This window comes from Hydra vulgaris, chromosome 08 (assembly GCF_038396675.1).
Source record: "Hydra vulgaris chromosome 08, alternate assembly HydraT2T_AEP".
Lineage (NCBI taxonomy): Eukaryota > Metazoa > Cnidaria > Hydrozoa > Anthoathecata > Hydridae > Hydra > Hydra vulgaris.
This window is the reverse complement of record NC_088927.1, coordinates 64,932,501-64,951,247: the sequence shown is the minus strand read 5'-3', so window position 1 is coordinate 64,951,247 and position 18,747 is coordinate 64,932,501. Positions and strand designations below refer to the sequence as shown.

At 27.2% G+C, this 18,747-nt stretch overlaps 1 protein-coding gene across 1 annotated transcript in view; it reads right to left on the bottom strand.

Annotated features, from left to right (window-relative positions):
• The window catches only part of LOC105846130 (polycystin-1-like protein 2), a 194,334-nt gene that overhangs the window by 158,676 nt on the left and 16,911 nt on the right, over positions 1 to 18,747 (bottom strand). The window contains exon 4 of the mRNA XM_065804171.1: positions 8,337 to 9,539. Coding sequence (XP_065660243.1) covers positions 8,337 to 9,539 — 1,203 coding nt within the window. The remainder of the gene's footprint in view (positions 1 to 8,336; positions 9,540 to 18,747) is intronic.

Below are 18,747 nucleotides of genomic sequence, written 5' to 3'. Positions count from 1 at the left end.
AACAACACATTTATTAACCATTTTTTTACTAAAACGAATCAAAAAAATGTAACAGTTATATTTAAATATAAAGTTTACTTACATTTATTATTGGAATTATCTCCACTTAAATAACATTGCATAAAAAAGCAGTTCGACTATATACAGTAATAATAATAGACTGTCTGTGTGTCTTTTTCATTATTCCACTCTCTAATGGAATATAATGAAACAGGCTATCAGTCAGAATACATTTATATATTATTCAGTTCAGAACACATGACATATTAAATGACTATAAAAGCATGAACCAATGCATGCAAGCAAATATTTATATAGTAATTGTTACAATATTATAATTCAACATCTTATTCAACATCTTTGTATAATAATTACTGGTAAATGTATTTTTATTGTTGTTGTTGTTAATAAAACCTTTTAAACATAATTTAAAATTTTAAAATAAGCCGTAAAAAACTGGCCTCTTAATTTTTTACGGGAAATGCAACAATTCAGGCCGTATAATAACAGTAGGCCATGGTCCACAGCAAATCCACTATAACAATGTTTGCTGGGTAAGTAAATAAACAATACACAAAATACTCACTAAATTTTTATTTCAAAAATTACAGACAATAAAGTAATTAAAACTGATGAAAGTGAGCAAAAAAAATTTGCAATTTGTTTCTCTTCTTGACAAAGGCTAAGAATGTATTGCAAACATAGTTGGAACCGCTCTGTTCTATTCTGCCAAACTTGAATTTCTCATCGCCATAAAGTTGCACCTCTTTCTCCTTTCTACAAATACCATCATGATCACTGCTCAAAGGAGCTGCAATAATAAAATAATAATTTATTTATAAAATGATTTATATTAAAAAATATGAATCATTTTATAAATAAATTATTATTTTAGATTTTAGTAATATAGAAAATGACATTTTTTAACTTGTAACGAGAAAAGGGAATTTAACTAGACTTTTTATTTATAATTTTTTAATCTCTGTTTTTTACAAAATAATGATCATTTTTGAAATTTTTACATAACTTCGCCTCATTTGAGGCCCAACATAATATACATCTGAAAAACTTTTTTTCATAACATTAGAGACCTGTTTGATTTTAAGGATCTTGTAGCACCCATAAAAATAATTTTTATTTAAAAAAAATTTAAATTCAGTATTATTTTATAATATAAAACACATTCAGGGGGTTTCAGCTGACTATGTATATATATATAAATATATATATATATATATATATATATATATATATATATATATATATATATATATATATATATATATACATATATATATATTTATATATATATATATATATATATATATATATATATATATATATATATAATATATATATATATATATATATATATATATAATACGGTTTTTTTAAACCTTCTAGGCGCAATAAACATTGTTCGCTCAGCTTTTAACGAGTGCATAAAGTCACGCTCGTTCAAAAGTTTGGGACGGAAAAAATAATAAGTTTTTATATGGTTTTTTTATAAAGTATTTTTGATTAAACTTTTTAGGTAATGATAAAACTTGTTGATTTAACAGTAAAACTCCATCTTCCTTATACTTATATCTTTATACGAAGTACTTATAAAAGTGTAAGCATTACCTCACTCGCTTTCTGTACAATTCAGTTTTGCTGTATTGTCAGCATTTTTCTGTTTTGCACTAACATAACGAATGAATAGTTTGAAGTCGTTACAGCTAATTTCAATAATGGAATGTTAACTATTTTAACCAAGTTTGCGTAGAAACGCAATGTGAATATAAAAATGTGCAAATGAAATGGGAATAAAATTAGGAAATAACTATAAGAAAGTTAAAGCTTCTGAATGTTTTTAATTTTGTACAAACGTCAAGTAAGATTTATTTAAGTTATTGTTAATAATATTCCACACATTGTTTACACATTTGCTTGATGATATAGTTTATGTTAATATTAAATGTTTAATTATTTCAAAATGTGCTAAAACACTAAACTAAGATAAAAAAGTTTAAAAAAATGTTAACTTGAAAAAAAATCTAAATGAAAAATAAAAAAATTAAAAACTTAACATGAAAAAACTTAATTAAGTAAAACTTTTTTTTGTTCAGCAAAGTTACAGCATTCTTTTTTTCTACAGAATTCTTTTTTTAATGACGCAGTTAAAACTTATGTAATATATACTGCTGACAACAGTTGAGGAGAAAATCTGTCATTTAAGTTAAAACTTAAAGTTTTGAAGAAGAATTCCAAGTTGTTCTTGTGTTATAATCTACTTATTTTTTGACAATAAAAAAAAAAGTGTTATTTAAATAAGAAATAATAAAAAAATATATTTAATAATTATCAATTAATTTACAAAAGAAATTAAATATTAAAAAAATATCAAAAATATAAAAACCATTAATCATAAATATTAAGTTAACAACATTTTAAATACAAAACAATGAAATCAAAAAATTTTAGCCACGAATTTATTCTTCAATACTATTATTAGAACTTATTAAGCACTTGCGTTTTTGTTTGTTTGCGTTTTTTTTATCATTAATAGTTTAAAAAAATAGCGCAAAACTGGCGCAAACATAAAACAAGAAATTAGGAAGTATAAAAAATTACATTGTTGAAGTAGTATAAATGCGCTGTTGTAGATACTACTTCAAACATTGACGAATGAAAGTCGTATAACAAGTAAAAAACTTTTTATAAACACAGTCTTCCCCAATTTTCAAATTTCAAGATCGCTCTCGCTGCCCTGACTCCGAACGCGCATAATTGCGCTCAATGACAACATATTATAATTTTACGAATGTGACATAACACGCTTGGCGAATTTCATTATCACAAGAAATATACATTTATACAGAGCCGTACCAAGGGTGGGGCCGGCCGGGCCGCAGCTTGAGGTGCCAAAATTGGGAGGGCGCAAATTTTAATAAATTAAAAAAACAATAATCAGTTTATGAAACCAATTTTCACGGCGTCGCTGCTGTTGATAAGAAAATTAATTAAAGTTCCGCCTCTTGACACAAACTCTTAAATATTAAAGCTCATATACTGAACAAAAAAGCGCCCTATAACACTAACATACCTTTGATATCTTTTTAGCATTATAGTTCTATTATGAGTCGAACCCAAAAGTTATCTGGTGCTGAATTTAAGAAGAAAAGAAAACAGCGCCAAGAAAGTGACGAGAAACTACAAAACTGTTTCAAAAAGTGGTTAGTAACAAACTCAGTGGAGAAACAAATTATTTTAGAGGATATTTGTATTGAAATTAATGACAATTCAACAGATCCTATAATTGACTTTAATTGAGTTCAGATCATCATTTGGAATTAATTGAAGAGGAGATTTTCATCAGCCAAAGTCAAGAAGAATTTTGCACAACTGATTCAGAACCAACCAGGGAAGATAAAAATGCCTAGCCTTCAGGCCCAGCTGAAATGGACGAGGATGAACTTCATTCACAAACCTTAGAATTTCCAGTGGCCTCGGAAGAAAATTTTCAACTCAGGGATCCAACAACATGGCCTAAAATAACGGACAAAAGATGCTTTTTGATTGAGCATAGGCCAGAGCAAGACAGAAGAGAATTTTTCCCAAACACGCTGTGTGATTTTGACAGCAGAATGCATCACTTCAGCTCAAAATGTATGAAAAAATTCATCCCAATGGTAAAAAATTTATTCGCACTTGGCTGCAGTACAGCAATAAAAAAGATTCTTTATTTTGTTTTTGCTGTTTGTTATTTTCAACAACAAAAACCAACAATTTCTCAGAAATTTCTAAAGGGTTTTGTGACTGAAAAAACTAAACCCAAGAATTCCTGAGCATGAAAACAACAACGAACACCAAAGATGCTATTCTGATTGGGAAATTCTTGAAAAAAACATCAAGGAAGGAAAAACCCTGGATTCTGATCTGCAGAATCCAGGGTTTTTCCTTCCTTGATGTTTTTTCCATGCAAAAACCACAACATCCTACTTTTCTTCTTGAATTCAAAAAAAGCTGATTGAGTTACTTGGGCAGAAAGTCAGGAAAGAAATTTTGTCAAACATCAAAGAATCTAAATACTACTCTGTTCTGTTTGACTGCACTCCAGATACCTCCCACAAAGAGCAGATGACTCAGATCATCAGGTATGTCCGCAATTAAGAAAAGCTTTGTGGACTTCATTGAATCTCACCAAAAACCGGAAAAGGTCTTGCAACAGAGATAACCGAAAAATTGGAGAAGGATGGTCTAAGCATTTCCGATTGCCGGGGCCAAGGCTATGACAATGGAGCCAATATGTCTGGAAAATACAATGGCGTCAAAGCTCACATCCATTCTCTTAATGAGTCAGGAAGATTTGTTCCATGCGCAGCTCACACTTTAAATCTTGTTGGTGTTCATGCTGCTGAGGTTTCCCCACTCATGATTACGTTTTTTGAAAAGGTTCAAGCCATCTTTAACTTTTTTTCAAGCTTCACGTCAAGATGGGAAAAACTGATGAAAACGTTGACCATCTCATTAAAGGGAAATAGTGACACAAGATGGTCTACCAAAAAAGAAGCAATTACACCATTGCACAGACAAATCAAAGATGTTCTTCAAGTTTTGGAATCCATTATCCACAATCCCATGACAAATGCTGTCACAGTTAGCAGTGCAAAAGAGCTTCTCATTCATATTGATTTCAGTTTTTTGTATTTGTTGGATTTCTGGTGCCAAATTTTTTCTCTAATTGACCGGTAAAACAAACTGCATCAGTCAAAAACCATTTCAATTGACATTGCCGTAAAAAAAATGAAATGGTTGAAGGCTTCCATTCAGAAATTTTGAGATGTTGGGGTGGACAATATTATCAAAGATGCCACAGAAAAAGCTAACCAGAGCGGAATAGATGGTGGCTTTCCAATTAAGAGGAAGCGCAAAGTGAAGCGAATTGCACTTTATGAAGTTGAAGATGACTCTCACCTTCTCACAGCAGAAACAGAATTCGGATCTCAGTGCAACCTTGTGTTTGACAGCATCATTACACAAATAGAGTGGCGGTTTGAGGCTGATGTCTGCTGTATCCTTTGATATTGGCTACCTCAGTGGGCATTCACTCTCTAAAAGTTCAGTGGATGAACTCAAGAAAAAAGCTGCAAATTTATCTCAAATTTACAAGGCAGATTTAGATTCTTCCGATTTCCAGTCAGAAATGGCAAGCTTTAAATATCAAGCTTTGAAAAATCTAGCCCGATCGACATTTTTCAGCTCATTCATAAATAATCTTTGACCGATGCTTACCCAATACAACAATTGCTATTCGCATCTTCCTCACCATACCAGTCACAGTTGCTACGTGTGAGAGAAGTAAACTTAAGCTCATAATTTCAGTAAACTTAAGCTCATAAAACACTTTATGAGGTCAACAATGGGCCAAGAACGTTTGTGTAGTTTGGCTATAATTTCAAATGAAAATGAAGTGGCAAACAACATTGATTTTGATGATGTCATTAGTGAATTTGCCTCAAGAAAAGCCAGAAAACTGGCATTGAACTAAAGTTTGTGCAACCTTAATGACAAATTTTACTTATAACTTGATGTGATAAATTTTTTTGATCAATAAATAATTTTTTTCGTTTAATTTTCTTCTCTTTTTTTTTTTAAGGAGGGGGAGGGGAAAGGAAGGGGAAGAGGGGGCGCGCAATTTTCTTTTTTTGCCCGAAGCGCAAAATTGGCTCGGTACGGCCCTGCATATATATATATATATATATATATATATATATATATATATACATATATATATATATATATATATATATATATATATATATATATATATATATATATATATATATATATATTTAAACTTCATATATATATATATATATATATGTATATATATATATATATATATATATATATATATATATATATATATATATATATATATATATATATATATATATATATATGAAGTTTAATTTGAGAAGGTTGTAATTTTTATATGGTCATAATTTTTGAAAGCTGAGAAAAAATGCTATGAAACTTAAAAACTATCGATGAATATAAGTGTAGTTGAGAATAGTTCGAAAAGTATTTCACCAACTTATTGCTCTCACTTTTGGGGCAGGTGTTGCAAAAATTTTGGGGCCTTTTTGTTCCCAGCCTCCAACCATCGCAATTTTTTGCAAACCCTCATGATTTGATATAAGTATAAACATATAAACGTTTGGTTAGTTAGCTCCATGTCTGGATGTTAGCTATCTCAAAGATCAAAAAATCCTGGATCCGCCACTATATATATATTTATATATATATATATATATATATATATATATATATATATATATATATATATATATATATATATATATATATATATATATATATATATATATATATATATATATATACATTTAAATGGGCAATTCCATTTTGAATTTATGATACATGCGCAACAACTTTATCAAGTATTTAAACTGTAAATTAAACTTTTAGCTATCTGAATATAATTGCTAGAGTCAACATTTAACGTTCAATGTCGCCTCGCTTTCCTTTTTAAAGTAGTTTTCATTAGCTACTAGGCTTTTTTTAAATTTGAAAGAGCGCGTTCTCAAAATGAACGCAGTTTTTGGAGAAAGATCTCTTAAGCGAACTGAAACTTTTTACCTTTTGCAATTTAATTATTATTTATTAGTTTAGAAATAATACATAAAGAATTATATTCAGATAAATAATTATTGTTAAGATCATATTATAATTGAAGTAAGTAAAGAAAATAGTTTAGCAATTTATATACAATATTTTTATTAAATATAAAGTAGAAAGGATCACTCCTTTTAATTTTTTAAATCGTTTACATTTTACTTGCTTTAGTTTTTCTTTAAGCTTTATTTTATTTTATTTTTTTTGTAGTTTTGTTTTTATTGAGCCTATATTTTATTTTTTAGAAAGAAAATAGGGGTATGCATGAGGCCTACTTACTTTTTAGGCAACAAAAAGGTTATACAAATGCTCTATCCATAAAATTGGTTATTACTACTTTGAAATTTCTGTGATGCTATTAAATGTTTTTGTTCTTTTGTTCTTTTTCAGAAAATTTAGAAAAATAAATTAAAATTTTGTGCCATCACTGACATGGCATGTTACATGTTATTGTATATAAAGGTTAAATTTTGTTATGAGGATTACAGATATTATTAAAAAAAAAAAATGAAGGTAAAGAGTATTGTTTGTATATATGTATTTGGTTTATTTCGGATCTTTTTAAATTTTTTCGTGTCATTTTAAAAATTTTTGTTTGCACATATTTATTGTTTGCATTTATGCTTTTTTGAAAAGTATGTGTAGGTGGTAATATGTGCTTTATAGCTGTTTTATTAATGTGTTTTTATAATAATATTAAATGCTTTTTTATTGTTTGTGTATGTGTTAATATGTCCTATATAATTGTATTATAAATGTGTTTAAATATGTTTATATAAGGTTAAATATATAAACATGAGAATCAAGTTTATTAGGAAACTCTTTAATAAAACTTGTTAAATTGAAATTTTTTACTTTTAATATTTGTTTCAGTCATTTAAAAATTTAATTTTATTTCTTTTTCACTAATAAACACTCATTAGACATGCATAAGATTTATTTACTTTCACCGGCTTCACTTTACTTCTCAAAATAAATATCATTTACAAGTGTAAAAGTTTGCTAAAAACGGGTGCCAAGGGCACCCATGAATTTTCTAGTATATGCATATATATAAATATTTATATATATATATATATATATATATATATATATATATATATATATATATATATATATATATATATATATATATATATATATATATATATATATATATACATATATATATATATATATTTATATATATAAAATATGAATAATTTTATTACTTTTTTTTTGTTTTTAATTTTTCTATTAATGTTGTTGGAAAAAAATGTTGTGGTAAGTGTATATAAAAAGTGTATATAAAAAATGATAAGTGTATATAAAAAAATTAATAAAAAAGTATTTAATAGGAAACATATTAAATGTTAACATATTTTACTTTAAATTGTAAAGATAAAATTTAAAATAAGGTAATGAAGTATGCAGAAATGTGTAAATAAATTAATTTATCTACAAAACCTCATAAGTTTAAGCACACTACAAAATTTCATACACCATAGTGCACTAAAAAAATAAACATAAACATATGCATACTACAAAACCGCATAAACACTCTTAGCACACTAACAAAATCGCATAAATACACTTGAAATTATACTGACACAAAACTTATAAATATAAAATAGCTATGCTATTTTACATATAAAGCAATAAATATAAAAACTTACCTTAAAGCAATGATTGGAACACTTTGCGCAATAATGAGAAATTCTTGAATAAAACAGCCAGTCTTGGTTAGTTCATTAAAATATATATCTTTTCCAGCAATTATTTTTCCACAAACTCTAATATGATAAACAATTCCTTCTAAAAACTGTTGTGTGCTAAATTTTATTTCAGGGCTGTTTGAAGGAATATCCATCCATGCTTGATTAAAACATGTATCACTAGAATAAGTTAAATTCAAATTTTTAAATTTTCCCATGACATAACTTGCTTCTAAAAAATCAGAAGCAATTTTACAACTCCAGATGAAGCTGATATTTTGAATGCCACTTTCTTGATTATCAGGATCATAACTGGGCATTGCACTTATTGTGAAGTTTTGAAAATAGCTATTATTTTCCTTTTGTATTCGATAAGCATAACGAGCATAAACGCCAGTCTGAATACTCATAGACAATGGTAAAAATATAACATTTATATGAACATTAAAAGCTGATGAATACTTTCCATAAGAATACCACAAAATTAAATAGTGAAAACCAAAATTAAGTGAATTTTTTTTAATTGTGTAAGTTACTTTTTGTTGCGATAGGATCCCATAATTTGAATTTATATAATAAGTATAACTATACAACTTCCAAAAAAAAGTAGAAGTTTCAGCTTTACAACCTTGTCTAACATTATCGACAGTAGCAGTAAAATCATTTGAGACACTTCGAAAAATAGTTACTGGATTTGTTTCATAAAAAAAACTAACATCTGGCATGGAACAAAATTTTACATCAATGTAGTAATTAACAATCAGAGTCTCCAAAGCATTACTGCTTGTTACGCTAAAATTGTATATATTCTCTTTTTCATATGAACGAATCAATTGAAATGAAACAGGAGAATATTCATTCAGATTCATTACTGATTGATCATAAAATGAATAAGTACCATCACCCCAATCTATGGAGAAATTCCTATATGACCCACTATCTTGGTTTATCCTCAGTATAAAAGGTTTTCCAATAGATAAAACAATATATTCTTTTTGATCCACTCTTAAAGAAATAGGTGTTGTTTTCACAATTAATGCAGACATTGGACAAAAAACAGTTACATTTGTTGAATTCGAGTAAGAATAGTTAGTTGCTCCATCAAGATTTACTGGAATGTTAGAACCATAAGTAGTGATTGTGTACAGACCACATACATAATATCTAGAAACAAAAATAAAATGAATGAAAACAAAAATAAAATATTATAATGTGAATAGGTAATAAAAGACCAGATAGTAAAAGTTCTTTTAATACAAACATTTTATTATAAAAAAAATTTCAAAAATTGTAATCGGCATTACCATCATCAGGCTTAAAACTATATCAAGTTTTTAAACTTGAAAAAAACAGTTAAAATTTAACTCATGTCAACAGTTTAATGATGTTGCATTTGAGCAAATACATGTTTCATATTAAATATATTCATATCTTAATTTTAAAACATTTTTAGCAAATATTTTCAAAATTAAAACAAATATAAATTGCCCACTGATTTTTACTTTAAGACCAACAGCTCAAAAAAAAAAAAAAGTAAACAAAACAAAGTTAAAAATAAGAAATCAAACTCAGCAGAATCTAAGGCCTTTATTAAAAGCCTTAGATTTTTGATAAATAAATATATTATTTGTATATATTCATTTTATAAAATATATAAATAAAATATATATAAAATATAAAATTTTATACTTTATAAAAGTTTTAAACAATGGCAAACATTAATAGTCTGTAATAACCACTCATAGTAAGTTTTTTAAACATCTATAATTAATTCTCCTCAGACCAAGTAAATTGGGAAATTAAAACTCTTAGAGTAAATAAAGTTAAATAGAAAAGTCTTTCAAGCTGTTAAAATATAGAAACATCAATGTTCTCATTAAAATAGCATAATTAATCTTGAAAACGGGCAGTTTGTTTGAACTAAATTTTGTTTTATTGTGTGTTTATTAGACATGTTTTAAGTAGCATAATGATGTTTTTTTGTAAATTTGTATACATCAGTATACAAAGTTACAAAATACATCATTGGTATATTTATTCATTGGTATCAAAGATCATCGGTATATAAGATCGCGGTATATTTGAAAAATACCAGTGTAAATACCATTTCTTTATAGAGGGAGCACTTTTTCATTAGGCGTCAAAAATAAAATAAAAGTAAAGGCGCCCGAGGGCAATATGTCTTTTCAGATTTTGCATGAATTGAATAAAATAATTAATCATATTTTTTATATTTTATATTTTCAAGCCTTGCCCTTTTTTGTGTTGTACTAAGAATTTTGGAATAAATGTTTAATTTTAATTTTTTTAGTGGCCAAACAGGACAAAGCGCAGGGGAGCGCGTGCCCCTCTCGCTCCCGCCCTGCCTATGGGCCTGGTTTAAATGGGTTTTATTCAAAACTCGTTTATTTATTTTAAAATAGCATGTTATGGAAACTAAGTTATGGAAAAAATAATAAACAATAATTGCATTTTTAAATCACAAATATTTTTTATATGAATGAATTGTTTTAAGCAACATGTCATCTTTTTCAATTTTTTCCGCAAATTATGAGCAACTATATTTTCTTAAACTAAATTTAACGTTTTTGATTAAATTTGATGTTTTAAAAAGTTATAGTTTCAGTAATTTCAATCCATTCAACTTTACCATTAAATAAAGACCGTTTAAAAACTTCAACCTGATTAAAGTGACGCGTCCACTCATCTATATACTATAGACAAACACTGTAAAAAATGTCTACTTTCTTTAGAAATTGATTTTTTAAAGAATGACTTCTTCTTTCGGTAACTTGCAAATGCTGTCTTACCATTAAAGGAAGAGATTTTTCTTTATTTCTAGATTTTATCTGGTCTTTCAAATCCTTTAATACTACGGCAACTTCAGCAGCAGAAATATTATCTTTCTCAATTTTTTACCGTGTTAAAATAAAAAAAATTGGCTTGGCTGTGAACAATAAACAATACTATTTTACCCATTTGAAAAAGTCAAATTAAGGTTTCGAACAAATTTCTAAGCTTAAAAAGTATGATCTTAGTACATCCTTGTGATTTTATGCATCAGAAAGAACTGACACATATCATACTTTTTATAAAGCATTTTCTGAGTAAGTTTCACAAAATATTTATTGAACATGTTTACAATTATTGCTTTACACTTTGTACGCGCACAAGCAAATTTCGGATTATAAAATTTCTTTATTAGCTTTGATGTACAATCAGCACTTCTAAAGCTATGGTTGTGTTTGATTGTGTGGAATGTAATTGTTCCTTTTTGAGTGGCTAATATTTTTTCATTTTGACCAAAGCTCTGACTCTTCATCATCTTTGTGATTTTGTTTGACGATATAGAAGCATCCAATGCCATTTTGTGTTTGATAGATATGCAATGATCTTCAATTACAGACCGTCTACGACTACTAATGTCAAATAGGCTCTGACAAATAGTACATTTGAGGAGCTCATCTTTGATCTGTGTTAAGAAAAGAAACATTTTCTTTAAATTATCATTAAATATGTTTAACATTCTCTTCTTACTATTCATTTTTTGAATTTGATGTATAAATAGCTATAAAAACCTCAAATTACTTTTTTATAAACTTTGAATTTTTACGAATTTTTTTTAAAATAAATCGCAAAGCGTTATTTACAAAAATTAGGGGAAAAAAGACATTTCAAGACAAACAAAGTTTGCGTAAAGCGAGCGCATTTTCTTTGTTGCAGTTGAAAAATCTTTCGAGGTAATTTTTTTCCTTCTCTAATGGGAAATTAAAATTTTTTTTTTTTAAAACATTTACGGAAATTTAATTCATTTTGTTTCGTGTTTTATAGTTAAGTTTATCGGAATTTTATTCATTTTGTTTTTAAGCTATATTTTAGAAAAATCATTTATCTTTTGAGTAATATTTTTTTAAAGTATTTTATTTGCTTTTTTTTAATATATACTAACGCGTACACAAACGCGTACAAATCCCAAACACGCAATACTACCGTCAAACGCGCGTACCGTCATACTGTACGCGCCAATGCGCCTACGTATGGTCACTTTACGGTATATATAACCCTAAGTATATAAACTTACAAGTTACATATACAAAATTAAAAATATTACAAGTTACATATACGTATACAAAAATTACATTCAAAATTGCATACAAAAGTTACATGTAAATCATCGGTATTTAAAATTTCGAAAAAAATTTTAACAGACACTAAATAAAATATCTAAATCTAATTATGACACGTGAACTTTTGCAATTATTCAAAAAAATATAAATAAATTTAAATAAGACCAAAATATAGTAAAAAATATTAAGAAAAGGGCGCTAAACACTTTCGCACTATATACTTTTTAATAAAATAGTTTTACAAACAAAACGTAAGTAAACTGGTCGCGCTAATACACTTTCGCACCATATACTTTTTAATTAAATAGTTTTACAAACAAAACGTAAGTAAACTGGTCGCGCTAATAAACTTTCGCAAAAGTTATACAATTTTAAGAATAGCTTTTTAAATGTTGAAATGAAAAAATATAAGTAAAGAAAAAATAATAAATTAAAAAATTAAAAACCTAAAATATTAAAAATGCCGGACATTTTAAATAATGTTAGCTTTGTCTACCGGACATAAAACAAAGGATAAAAAAGGTGGAAATTAAAAAAAAGGACAATGGACTTTAAGTTTATTAATTTATTCATGTTCTTAATTTTTTATTTCTTAGATTAATGAGATGGACAGAAGAGCATGATGTTTTTATTTCTTCGTGAAATATCACTCCATGAGTCATACCAGTATAAAAAAGGGTCTAAAGAAAGAGGAAAAAGTTTGGAAAAGATTGCAAATGCACTTAATTCCGCGAGTCAACCAATTTTTAAAGTTAAGTCAAGACCTATGCATGACCACTTAAATGTTTCAATTGAAAACCTAAAAAGAAAACAAGAGATAAAGAAAAATAATTAACACAAAAATTCGACTAAGTTGTTTTTGAACAAGAGGAGTATTCATTTGTTTTTAATTTTCATACTGATGAAATTATTAAAGAATACTTGTTTGATATAAGCATTGGAGTGTGTGTATATTTGATATACTATAAGAATCCATGGATCGGACTAGTTGAGGAGATTGATGTTGAAAATAAAGACTTTCAAGTTAAATTCATGCATTCGTGTTACCTTTAAAGTAATATTATTGGCCTTCTAGAGATGATGTGTACTGGTTTCCGTCAACAAACCTATTCTTAATGATTCATATTCCAACAACTGTCTCAGGAAGACCACACAAAATCAGTGAAATTGATCATCAACGCGTTGATGACAGCTGGGTAAACTTTAAACCAGAGAACTATTTTTTTATAAAACTGTTAAAGATTAAAATTATTATTGCCTTCTAATTTTAATTTTTTGGTTTCGGTAAATTTAATTATTACGGTTTACTTATTTCAATTTGTTTATTTATTTGCTATTGTTCAATTTATTTCTATATTTTTTTGGTTTATTATTGTAAGACTTTGAATGCAAATAAATCAAATGCATTTTTATATCAAATTTATTTTTTAAATGCAAACAAATGTCTTTAAAAAAAACAAAACCCATGCAGTTTTTTTATATTATGGAGTTTGTTACATATAGAACCATAGGAAAAAATTTTAGAATCATATCGTTTAGGCGTCTTAAGATAAACATTTTTTTGTACGGGGTATCAAAAAACATACAATAAGTTTTACACCATTTTAAAATAAGATTTTTGTATTTAGAAGCTTGATTTTTTAAGGTTATCAGTTTTGAGTTCCTCGTCCTAACAAATAGTTAGAGTATTTCAAGTATTTCAGAAGTTAAAGCTAGTTGTGCTGTGCAATTAGCTAAAAAAATAAATGGCGCTAAAAAAAAAACAGTTAAAAAGAGATTGGGACAGAGTATCGATATCTCTGAAACCGTATGGATTCAGATACTAAAATTTTTAGTGAAGTTTTCTTTCGCCAATTTAAGCTTGTATTCAAAAAGTCATCAAAATCCAAGATGGCGTGGTGCCAAAAATTTTTCTTTTTGGTTGATTTGACACGGAATGACCCTAAAGCTATTGAAATGCGAAAACGTAGTATGGAAACTTGATCAGAAACAACAGAAAGAAATGGGCAAAAATAGTGCAAGCGTTCAAAAAATACTGGTTCTCAAACTATGAAATAAAAAATACTGGTTCTGAAAGAGATGGAGCTTTAAAAAAGGAAGAGCTTGAGTTAAAATAACAAAGTCTGCAGAATCAATCCGATATGTTTCATAAAACTATTTCAACAACAACAAAAAGTTATGCAGGAAATAGTGCAACAACAATTGCAACAACATGCGACAATGTTAGAATTAGTAAAACAACTTTCCAAAAAATAAATAAAATTCACTCGAAAGTGACTGATATTGTTTGAAAAAAAAAACTTATTTATAAAAAGTTGAATTTAAAGTTCAAACATTAGTTGAACTAGTTTTTTTTATTGTCTTTTATTTTTATACAAAATATTTCTCAATCGGCCTAAATGCTGTAAGTCTAAAAATTTAAGTAGTCAAAATATCTCCAAATGACCATTCAACTGACACTCTGACTTCACTCATTCTCTTGTTCCAAATTTTTTGTTGTAGAGATAACATTGCACTTTTAAAGCCTGTTTGTAAATATACTCGAAAAGGATATGCGGGATCACTATAAATACATAAGAGATTAACTGCAGTATCGAATGAATGCTGTCCTAATAAATTTAACAAACTAGAGTCAGCTAACATTCCACTTTCGTGTTTCTTTCCCTCAACTGGTCCAAATAACCTATTTATAAGGCCATTTGGAGCAACTAAAGATTAAAGTTTTAGACTCTATTCTTTTATGTCTATTGTAAAGTACTCTTTTATTTTTACCTGGTCTAGTTATTGGTCTAACTGTTCCATCTATGAATCCCCGACAGTGTGCAAGAGGAGCTCCATTGTGATGTACAACATCTATAAATATTTCTAGATTATTTGGAGAAAGCCAGTTTTTATTAGTTCTTGTAAATAAATGAATCCAACGTTCATAGAGAAAATTCACAACTTAATTTGAAATCATGCTTAATTAATAATCATGCGAAATAGGTCGTCCAAAACGAAGTATCATCTCGTGTATTCTACAAACAAATTTCTGAAAAAAGATATTTTATCTCACATCACTTCCCTTTTTTTATCTCGAATAAAATTGCCGCAGAAAAAATATCCCATCAGAAAATAAGTCTTTCAAAACGCTTTCTTACCGCAGTGAATTTAAAATCTATTACAAAGCAGTTATCTCTGCTTCATTGGAGTCAAATTGAAGTATCTACAGACGCTAATCAAATTTATGACACTTTCTTTAAAACTTTTTATGAAACATATGACGTAGACATTCTAAAATGTACATTAAATAAAAAAACCAAGAGTTTAATGTCACTGTGAATCACAAAAGATCTAAGAAAATCCTCTGAAATTAAGCAAAAATTATATATCAAATACTTAAACACCAAAATCAATTAAAGTATATATATATGGTTAAAGTAAGTAAACGAAAGATTCTTTATAATAATTATGCCAAAAAGTTTAAAAGACAAAAAAAAAATTTTTTTAAAAAATGCACTACTCTAATTTACTTGAGATGAACAAGCATAATTGTAAACGCACATGGGAATTTCTTAGAAAACTTACTAGCATGCAGAAAATAAAACCGTGCTCACAGCCCAAAACTATAAAAATTATTACTCCCTAGGCTAATAAAATTCTTCTTGTGACTAACAAAATAAATGAAAATGATTTTCCTATATCATCGGCCTTAACATCTTATGAATTATCTTATGAAGATTTTGAGTGATCTTTTAAAGTGTAATAAATTAGCTGGTCATGATGATATAAATGGTAATGTTGTCATCGAGTCTTATGAACCGCTATAGGATGTACTATTTAAAATTTTTTCAGTTTTCAATAAAACAAGGTGTTTTTCCTAACTTTCTAAAAATAGTGACACCAATTTTAGAAGCTGGTCATGTAACCAATGCTTCTTATCATTGCTTAGCTTCTGTTTTGTCTGTTTTTTCTAAAGTTTTTGAGAGAATTTTATATAACGTAATTTATAATCATCTTTCTTCAAATAATATACTATATTTTAATCAATACGGATTTTAAAAAAATAACTCAACAGAACATCCAATAATCCAAATTATTCGCAATATTTCTGGATCTTTTGAAAATTCTCAATTCACGTTGGGACTTTTTATAGATTTATTAAAAGCTTTTGATACAATTGAATTTTGCTAAAAAAACTTGAATATTATGGAATTAATGGAACTGTTTTACTGTTACTTAAAAGCTATTTTAGCAACCGTAAACAGTTCGTTTATAGAAATTTAACGGACCCATCCAATTTATTAAATATACCCTGTGGTGTTCCCCAGGGTTCTTTACTCGGGTTCGTTCTCTTTCTTATATACATCAATGATTTACAAAAAGCTTCGAACTTGATTGCTGTCATGTTTTCAGATGACACTAACCTCTTTTTATCTGATAACAACATCACTACATTACTTATATATACATATATCAGCTGATTTGCTAACAGTAATAACCGATAGGTTTTATCGTGCATTAGAAAAGGTGGAGAGGTTAAAGCCATCGCTCTTGATATTTCAAAAGCTTTTCTTAAATTTTGGCATGCTGGTCTTCTCCATAAGTTTTCTTCTTATGGTGTATTTGGCAACATCTTTAAGATTACTGAATCCTCGCTTTCCAATTGTGGTATAAAAGTTGTCCTCGATGGACAGCACTCTTCTTCTTATTCTGTAACTTCAGGGGTTCCTCAAGGTTCTATCCTTAGTTATTTACTCTTTTTAATTTACATTAATGATCTACCAGATATTTTCACATCTAAGGTGACATTGTTTGCTGATGATACTACCATTTATTTTTGTCGTGAAAAGAAGCCAACACTCTCAAACTGCTTGGGGGGGACATTTGAGCTTGAAAAGGATCTCACTTTTGCTACAGCATGGGGCTCACAGTGGCTCGTGAACTTCAATACAGATTAAACTCAAAATTTTTTAGCCAATTGTTATCGCAATAAGTTAGATCTTCCTATATTTATGAACGGTGATGGACTCGATGAGCCATCTACTCTTCATCTTCTAGGAATAATTGTTACTTCCAATTTTTCTTGGAAACCATATATAAAATTAGTTGCAAAATAAGCATCTGCTAAGGTTTATCAGGCATCTCTTCATCAAGCTCACTTTCTTACTTCGGGTTCCATTCTCTATCTCTATAAATCTTAAATCCAGCCTTGTATGGAATGCTGTTGCTAGATCTGAGGCGGATCTTCTAATGATGCCCTTTTTCTTTCAGACAAGGTGCAAAAACGTATTGTAAACATAGTTGGACCTGCTCTTGCAGCCAACCTCCAATCATTATCACATTGTCGTAATGTTGCTTCTCTTTTTCTTTTCTACAAATTCTATAATGGGCACTACTCTAAAAAGCTAGCGTCTCTTGCACCATCTGCTAAAGTTCATTCTCGTGTTACTCGTCATTCAATTAAGTCATATAATTTTTCTGTGACAGTCTCTAAGTGCTCTAAAAACTCTTATACCTCTAGTTTATTTCCTACGACCATGAGATCTTTGGAATACGGTTTCTTGCAGCCATGTTAGAAGCGAAAATGTTTAAATATATATATATATATATATATATATATATATATATATATATATATATATATATATATATATATATATATATATATATATAATGTATAAATATATATATGTGTATATATATATATATATATATATATATATATATATATATATATATATATATATATACATATATATATATATATACATATATATATATTTTTATATATATATATATATATATATATATATATATATATATATATATATATATATATATATATATATATATATATATATATATATATATATATGTAAATTATGTTAGTGTATTTTATATATATATATATATATATATATATATGTAAATTATGTTAGTGTATTTTATATATATATATATATATATATATATATATATGTAAATTATGTTAGTGTATTATATATATATATATATATATATATATATATATATATATATATATATATATGTAAATTATGTTAGTGTATTATATATATATATATATATATATATATATATATATATATATATATATATATATATATATATATATATATGTATGTATATATATATATATATATACAAAATATGAATATCAAATTATATATTCAAAATATATATTCAAAGTATGAATATCAAATTATATATTCAAAATATATATTCAAAGTATGAATATCAAATTA